The sequence below is a fragment of the Fukomys damarensis genome, unplaced genomic scaffold, assembly GCF_012274545.1.
Source record: "Fukomys damarensis isolate Sample0158 unplaced genomic scaffold, DMR_v1.0_HiC HiC_scaffold_2, whole genome shotgun sequence".
In the NCBI taxonomy this organism is placed as follows: Eukaryota; Metazoa; Chordata; class Mammalia; order Rodentia; family Bathyergidae; genus Fukomys; species Fukomys damarensis.
This window is the reverse complement of record NW_022900914.1, coordinates 38,325,987-38,334,592: the sequence shown is the minus strand read 5'-3', so window position 1 is coordinate 38,334,592 and position 8,606 is coordinate 38,325,987. Positions and strand designations below refer to the sequence as shown.

General features: G+C 35.1%; 1 protein-coding gene across 1 annotated transcript in view; it reads left to right on the top strand.

Moving 5' to 3' along the window:
* Usp34 (ubiquitin specific peptidase 34) overlaps positions 1 to 8,606 on the top strand; it is a 206,073-nt gene that overhangs the window by 58,099 nt on the left and 139,368 nt on the right. The window contains 2 exon segments of the mRNA XM_019205320.2: positions 816 to 905; positions 2,201 to 2,296. Of these exon segments, the coding sequence (XP_019060865.1) occupies positions 816 to 905; positions 2,201 to 2,296 (186 nt within the window).

Sequence of the window (8,606 nt, the reverse complement as noted above, 5' to 3'; positions counted from 1 at the left end):
TTTTTTTTTTTTTTTTTTTGGTACTGCATATCAGACTCAGTCCTTGCGCTTGCCAGGCAGGTGGTGGCACCACTGAGCTAAATTCCCGGCCCCAACATTGACCTATTTTTGAGACTTATGTCAGTGTCTTTCCCCTTCCTACTACTTTGACAGGGTAGGAGCAGACAGGTTTTCTTGAAGTTTCACAGTGATTTCCTTTCTCTTTTCTGTACCTTCACACTTGAGATATGTGGTGTACTTCTGTTATTAATATGTTCATGATTCTCAACATGAATGCAAATTATGTGTGATATTTGGGAAGGTTTTAACAATAAATTGTTAAAGAATCTTTTCATGGGAGGAAATACCTTTAAATGCTCTGCACTTGCATGTGTGCCCAAGTATTTACAATGTATTTTATTTTAAAAATCTTGGGTTAAAGTTTTAAACAAGTTGAGATAGACTCTTGCTGTGTAGCTCAGCCTTGAACTCTGTATGTACCCCAAATTAGCCTTGAACTCATGACCTTCTCCACAGCTTCTCAATGCTAGTATTAAGCATGTGTGACCACACTGGCCAAAATATTGAATTTTTTTTTTTTTTTTTTTTTTCTAAAAAAATTTTTTTTTTTTTTTTTTTGCCTAGCATATATAAAGTGAATTTATACTTTAGAAGAAAAAAATACAAGGAATATACTTAAATGTGTAAGGAGTACTTATATGCATAATTCATTATATCCTTTTACATTTAAGATTTTTAAATAGCTGAATTTCTGTAAAAAGCTAGTAAATGATAGTTAAAATTATTTTATTCCATGAATGTTTTTGTTGTTTCAGATCAGTAGTAATTTCACTTCGTCTTCTTCCAAAACTATTTGGTACTTTTCAGCAGTTTGGGAGCAGTTATGATACACACTGGATTACAATGTAAGTAACTTATTTTTATGGTATTTGAACCCAGGGAATGCTTATGTCTTACTAAGTTACCATATTCACCTCAATTGTGATCCTCCATGCTTCAGCCAGAGTAGCTGGAATTATAGATAGGTGCCACGATACCCAGCTAAGTAAGATATACAAGCTTTTAAAAGAATTTTTGTGCCATTTACTTAGTATTTGAGGTCTATTGACTTTGATCTCTAGTACTGCTAAATACATAGGCAAGTTCCCAAATAATAGTTATCAATTATGGTTTTGAATGGCTAAGTACCTTTTATTGTGTACCAACAAAGATTGAATTTTGCATTTCCTAAGATTTCTCTACCAGTTAGTCCTGTGAGATTATGTCCGTCAGTAGAAAAATCTTTCTTTTCTTTTCTTTGTAATTTAAAAATCATGCTATACAGATTAGTACTTTACTTTTAGGGAGAAGATTTGTAGTTTATATGGCTACAGCAGAGAATTCCTGAATAAGACCTACACATTCTTAGATTCCTTTAATTTTTTCCTTCACTAACTAACAATTGTTTCTGGATATAACATTCTGTTTGGGATAATCTACCCTATTGCTCCTTTATATTTATAGAGAATTTGTCATTAATTAATTTTTTAAAAATTTCTTTGAAAGGTAATATTGTGATGTGAAAGAACTCTGAGCTCCTGTATTTAGTTATCAATAATAACAAAAAATTTCCTTTATTATGAATCTGCTGTACATAGCAGCATTCAATATTTGAATACATAGTATTTTTTAAACTTTCTAATAGGCAGTATTTTAAAATGAGAAATTTCTAGCAATTCTACAGGTAAAAGGCAAAAAGTCTTTTTTATTTTTTTGGTACCGGGGATTGAACTCCTCGGGTCCTTGCGCTTGCAAGGCAGACCACCAAACCGCTGAGCTAAATGCCACTGAGCTACATTCTCAGCCTTTATGTCTTCTGTATGTCAGATATACTGCTAAATTCTGTTATGTATCAACCAAGGAACATAGTTTATCCCTAGGGAATGGTGTGTTATTTTTAATATTAACTCATTTATAATAGCACACTATCAGGCATGTTATCAGCTTCATAGGTATTCAGTGTTTGGATATTAATGATACTTTAAAAATTTGTAGAGAAATTAAAGAATACTGCTTTTTGTCTTTCCTCTGTGGAAATAATGAATAAAGCATGATTTTAAATGTTTAAATTGAAAAGTTTTTTAGATAAATTCTACCCAAGAATATATTTTGTTTTCTTACTCTGCCTTTTTAAAGATTTTTTTTTCTTTAATTGGATCAGGTGGGCAGAAAAAGAACTGAACATGATGAAGCTTTTCTTTGATAATTTGGTATACTACATTCAAGCTGTAAGAGAAGGAAGACAAAAACATGCTCTGTAAGTTCCCCAGCTGTGGTAAACATTATTTACTTGTGGATTGCCTTTCTGAAAACTAATATTCTAGCATTCCTAATTTTATATAGTAAATAACTATAAAAGAAACAAAGGGTAATAAAAGTTTTTGTACTTGAAAGATTTTTATATTACTCTTAGAAGTCTTGTTTCTGGGCTGGGGATTTAACTCGGTGGTTCAGCCACCTGCAAGCATGAGGTCCCAAGGGTCGATCCCCAATATGTTAAAAAAAACCCTTTTTTGGGAAGTTACCTAAAAGGAGAATAGCTCAGTTGAATGGAACTTCTGTTTTTAGTTTTTTGAGGAATCTCCATACTGAGTTCCATAGTGTTTTTTACTAGTTCACATTTCCACAATGTAGAAGAGTTCCTTTTTTGCTTACAGCCTTGCCAGTATTTGTTATTATGTGATTTCTTAGTGATAGCTTTTCTTTCAGATTTTGGAGTAAGATGGAATCTAAGGGTTGTTTTAATTTGCATTTCTCTAATGGCTAAAGATACTGACTTTTTTCATGTATTTATTGGCTATTTATATTTATTTTGAGACATGTATTCATTTCATTAGCCCATTTTTTGTTTAGGTTTTTTAAATTTGGGGGTGCCTAATTTCTTTGAGTTCTTTACATATACTAGATGTTATTCTTCTGAGGAGTAACTGATAAAAATTTTTTTCCTCTTCTGTAGGTTGTCTCTTCACTCTTAGTTATTTATTTATTTATTTTTTGCTATGCAGAAGCTTTTAAACTTGATATCATTCCATTTGTTGATTCCCAATGTTACTTGTTATGTCCAAAAAGTCCTTGCCTATGCCTATCTCCAAGAGTTTTACCTAATTTATCTTCCAGCAGATGATTTTTATTTTAACATTTAGATCTTCAATTCATTTTTATTTTAGTTTAGTGCCTGTTGAGAGAGATGGGTCTTGATTCAGTCTTCTGCATGTATCTAGCTGGTTTTCCCAGTACCATTTGTTTAAAGAGCCTATCTTTCTTCCAGCATGTTCTTTGGCCCCTTTATCAAAAACAAGATGGCTGAATATGCCTGGGGTTATTTCTGCATCCGATACTGTATTTCATTTATTCATATACCTGCTTGCTTGCTTGCTTGCTTATTTATTTATTTGTTTGTTTGTTTGTTTGTTTGTTTGTTTGTACTGGGGATCAAACTCAAGTCCTTACAATTGTGAGGCAGTCGCCAGAACCACTGAGCTAAATCCCCAGACCTCAGATACCTGTTTTTGTGCCAGTACCATGCTGGTTTTGTTTGTTTGTTTCTTTCTTTCTTTTTTGGTACTGGGGATCAAACTTGGGTCCTTGTGCTTTCAAGGCAGTTGGCAGAACCACTGAGCTAAATCCCCAGCCCACCATGCCGTTTTAATCTCTGTAGCTTTCTAATATAAACTTGAAATCTAGGAGTATAATGCCTCCCACTTTACTCTTGTTGCCTGGGGTTGCTTTTGCTATTCTCGGTCACTTCTGGTTCTGTATGTATCTTTTGAATTATTTTCTCTGGTTCTGTGAGTAATTCTTTTGATATTTTTATTGACATTGCCTTAAATCTAGAATCATTTTTGGTGATATGGCCATTTTGACAATATTGGTTCTGCTTGTCCAGGAACAAGTTATATCTTTCCATTTTTTGATGTCCTTTTCCATCTTCCTTTTCACAGTACTGTAGATTTTGTTGGAGGTCTTTTGATTCCTTCATCAGATTAATTCTTATTTGTATCCATTTTCTTTCTTTCTCTTGCTTGATTGCCAGAGTTTTAAGTACTGTCATATATTGAACAGGAGTGGTGATAGCGAACATCCTTGTTATTATGTTAGATGTCACCCCAAAGCCTCATATACTCATAGGTGAGGATTTTCAGGCTGACTGGATCTAGGATGTGTGATACTGGGATTAAGGGTGAGTGGCACTAAATTAGTCCATTGATTGGAATTAGCATAGTTTGGTGTGCATAATGGAAATGCCTACCCTGTGTGTGGGTAGCACTACTCAAAAAGCTTGTAGCCTGCTTGGATGTCATAAAAGGAAAATGAAGGCTTGCTTTGCTGCTGCTTCACTGCCATCTGCCTGCCACACCATTCACTGTTTCTCCTCTGCAATGCTCCTCTACCATGCTACCCTGTCTTGGAGCCAGTCGACTGTGGACTGAAACCTCTATAGGCTGAGCTGAAATGAACCATTCCTTTCAACTTTGGGTGTTGGATATTTTGCCTCAACAACAAGAAAAGTAACTTAAGACATTTGACTTGTTCTTGATTTCAGTTTTTCCTTATTTAATATGATGTTGGCAATGGGCTTTTAACAAATGGTTTTTGTCAGATTGAGATAAAAGGTCCTACAATACCTCTTTTCTTTACGAGTTTTGTCCTGAGTAGATGTTGAATTTCCTTAAAGCCTTTCTCTGTGTCTTTTGAGATGATACTGGGATTTTTTTCCTAGCTTCTGTTGAGATGATTACATTTATAGATTTGCGTATGTTGAGCAAATGCTGAATCCCTGGATGAAGCTTACTTGGTCATGATGTGTGATCCTTTTAATGATTTGTTGCCTTCCGTTTGCCAGTATTTTGTTGATAATTTTTGTGTCTGTGTTCAGTAAAGAGATTGGCCTGCAGTTTTCTGTTTTAGTTGAGTCCTTGTCTCCTTGTTTTGGAATTAAGTTAATGCTAGCTTCCAAAGATGAATTGGGCTGTGCTCCACTTTGTTTCACTAACATGCTCATGATGGCCATAATTCGTATCTCAATCCTGGGCAACTCTTATTTGAATTTTTTTGTTTTTTTTTTTTTGTACTGGGGATCGAACTCCGGCCCTTGCCCTTGCAAGGCAGGTGGTAGAACCACTGAACTAAATCCCCAGCCCAGCTTTTTTTAATTTAATTGGTTCTGCCAGTTTAAACCACTGGTGGTACCATCCAGCAGCTTGTACCTCTTCTCAGGGGGCTTTGATTACAGTAATGTAAAGAGAGGCACTGATTTAACAGACTAAATGTCATCATATTACAATTTCTTAAGGAAACCATTAAAATGGTATTACAAAGTTATAACACAGCTAATTTGTGATACAGCATTTGTGTATTATATTCACCAGCAATGGAGTACTTGCAAGACTTCCATGATAAAATTTAGAGAACTATTGTTAACTTTTTGAGCAGTAACTATGAAATTCAAGCAACTAACTAGATTTGGTGCACTTGTAGACTTATTAATTTTATTAGTGGAAAGACCAATGAAAGTGATGAGATGCATTTGTACCAGTAATACTACAAGCTGATGGGACAGTCATGTCCATTGGAATAGTCATGCATGTATCACTAGTGCTTAATGTCAGTGGAATGTATGAAAACAAAAAAAGAGTATTGGCATTAGATCTTATCCTGAAATTCCTGTACAATTCCATCATAAATTCATCTAGTACTGGGATTTTCATAGTTAGGGTATTTATTACTGCTTCAATTTTATTGCCTATTTTTGGTTATGTTTGGGGTTTTTGTGCTTTTTGGTTCAGTTTTGGTATTAAGTTATATGTATATAAGAATATGTCCATTTCTTCTAGAGTCTCCCAATTTATTGGAGTGTAGGTTTTTTAGATAGTTACTAATAATCTTCAGGATTTGGTTATTGTCTGTTGTGACTTTGCCTTTTTCATTTCTCATTGTTTTGATAAGTGTCTTTGGTACAGTTGGTAAAGGGTTTGTGTATTTTGTTTATATTCTTTTGATCAGACAGCTCCCTGATTCATTTTTTGTTTGTTTTAGTGTTGACATCATTTATTTCGACTATGATCTTTGTAATTTTCTTGTTTGTACTAGCTTTGGGTTTCGATTGTTCTTGGTTTTTTGGACCTTAGCTTATTACTGGAGCTGGCTGTATTTTGCTGTTGTGAGCATTCACTGCTCTCAGCTTCTGTCTCAGAACGTTCATTATGCTCCATAGATTCTAGTATGTTGTACTGATATCTTTTGATTCTAGGAACTAATTTTTTCCTTAATTACTTGTATGACCCATTTATTATTCAAGAGTGTATCGTTTAATCTTTATGTGTCTCTGTAATCTGTTATCTTTTGCTTTTGATTTCTACTTTTATTGCACTATGATTTGATAATGTGAATAGGATTATTTCAATTCTTTTGCATTTAAGCATGGTTTATGGGCTAGGATGTGGTCTATTTTGGAGAAGGTTCCCTATGTTATTAAGAAGAATGTGTATTCTGTTCCTGGGTAGAACAGTCTATATATTTAGAAAGTCTTTGTTTGAAGGTATGATTCAACTCTTTGTTGGATTTTTTTTTTTTTTTTGCCTGATTGATTTGTTTGTGAGTGTGAAATATTGAGTTCCCTCATTATGTGCAATATTTATTTTATATTTTTTTCATTAAGTTTATTTGTACTTTTTAGGTATACAGTATAGTCACATTCACATTGGGATCTTGTACCTTTATATGATGTGTCTTGGTTCTTATTTTTACCCCATTTCCCTGACCTCCCTTTACCCCGCAAGGTACCCTTCTCTATTTACAAAGACTTTGTTTCCAGTTTTTCCCTTTTTTCTCTCTCCCCTCTGCCCTCTTCCCTCCCCTTCTCTCTTCTGTGTACTGGGGATTGAATTTGGGACCTTATGCTTGTGAAGCAGGAATCCCTGAGCGAAATCCCTGACTCTTTTCCCTTCTTTTCTTTCCCCTACCTTTCTCTCTTCCCCTACTCCTTCAGCCCTTTTTCTTCCTGTTTCACATTATCAGTTACACAATTTGAACCTTATTTACACTTTTAGTTTTTCACACAAGAATGTGTCAATGTTTATTTGATCTTTTATGTCCAGTAGGGTTTGCTTTATGAAGTTGGGTGTGCCAGTGTTTAGTTCATCTATATTTATAATTCTCTTTTTGTTTGTTTTTTGAAACAAAGTCTCACTGTGTAGTCTAGGCTGGCCTTGAACTCACATCATCCTTCTGCATCAGCCTCAGGAATGCTGGGATTACAGGCATGTGCCACTATACCAATTCTCTGTAAATGAAACACAGTCTTGATGACAAGACCAGATATTGACATACAGTAAAAACCAATTAATACCAAAAACTATACCACCTTGGCAATCACAACAAATTAGCATCAATGTTAGGGCCACAGTAAGCTTGCTATTAACATATCATAACAACCAATAAAAGCTAGAGATCAAAATGCCAGCCATGGGCTGGGGATTTATCTCAGTGATTCTCCCTTCTGCCTTGGAAGCTCAAGGACCTAAGTTCAATCCCCAGTACCAAAACAAAACAAAAGGCCTCACTGCCCTATCCTTACCTCCCATAACTATTGTGTTGCTTGGTGGCCATTCTGTCTCTGTAAGGCATGTTGGGTAGGCTGTTCAGAATAGGTATTTTTGTTTGTTTATTTTTTTGTTTTTTATGGTACTGGGGATCAAACTCAGGACCTCATGCTTGCCAGGCAGGCACGATGCCACTGAGCTAAATCCCCAACCCTGGAATGGGTATTTTTGATCTCTAGTTTGCAAGGTGATGATTTTGCATGTTGGTCTTATTTTTGGAGAAAAATGGTATAGACACAAAGAGAATCTAAATAATATACAATGTAATGTCTACTAAATGCAATAACCATACTACCCTTAATAGAAAAGAATTCAACAGTTAATAGCACAGGGTTGACTATCTAATAATTAATAAAGCTTAATAGTAAAACTTGTAAAGATAGAGGTGTGGGGAAAGGGAAAATGAAAAAAGTAAAATAGTCAGGGACTTAAAAGGAAGATGAGAAGGAGGAGGCAAAACAAACAAACGATCCCATTTAGTAAAAGAAAATTAATAAGTCTGTGCTATCAGGTCCAGCCTCCTTTGAAAGCCACATATGACTGGCCTGGCTTCTAAGCTCAGAGGGCAGGACCCCTGTGTACTCCTTATTGTAGGCTAAAACTTCTTGTGGCACGGGGGATGGCGGGGGATGGGGTTGGCTTTATCTAACCTGTGCCCCATCTGCGACTGTCTTTTTTTGGCTGTCTCCCACTCAGTCACAGTGGTAAGGTGACTCTAGAAACTCTGAAGTGTAGTTTTTCTATAACTCAATGTTAATTAACTCCTTAAAATAGCCCTTGATTAAACACTCAAATAAGGCAGGTGCTGCCCTGGGGTTTTTGTCCAATTTTGTGCCATGTGCAAGGAGTTGCTTTTAGAGTGTAAAAACCTGGTGCTGTTTTTATGATTTACAGATATTATAGGATTTTTTTTTTTTTTTTGATGGTAGTACTGCCAGCCCAGTCTTTTTTTTTTTTTTTTTTTTT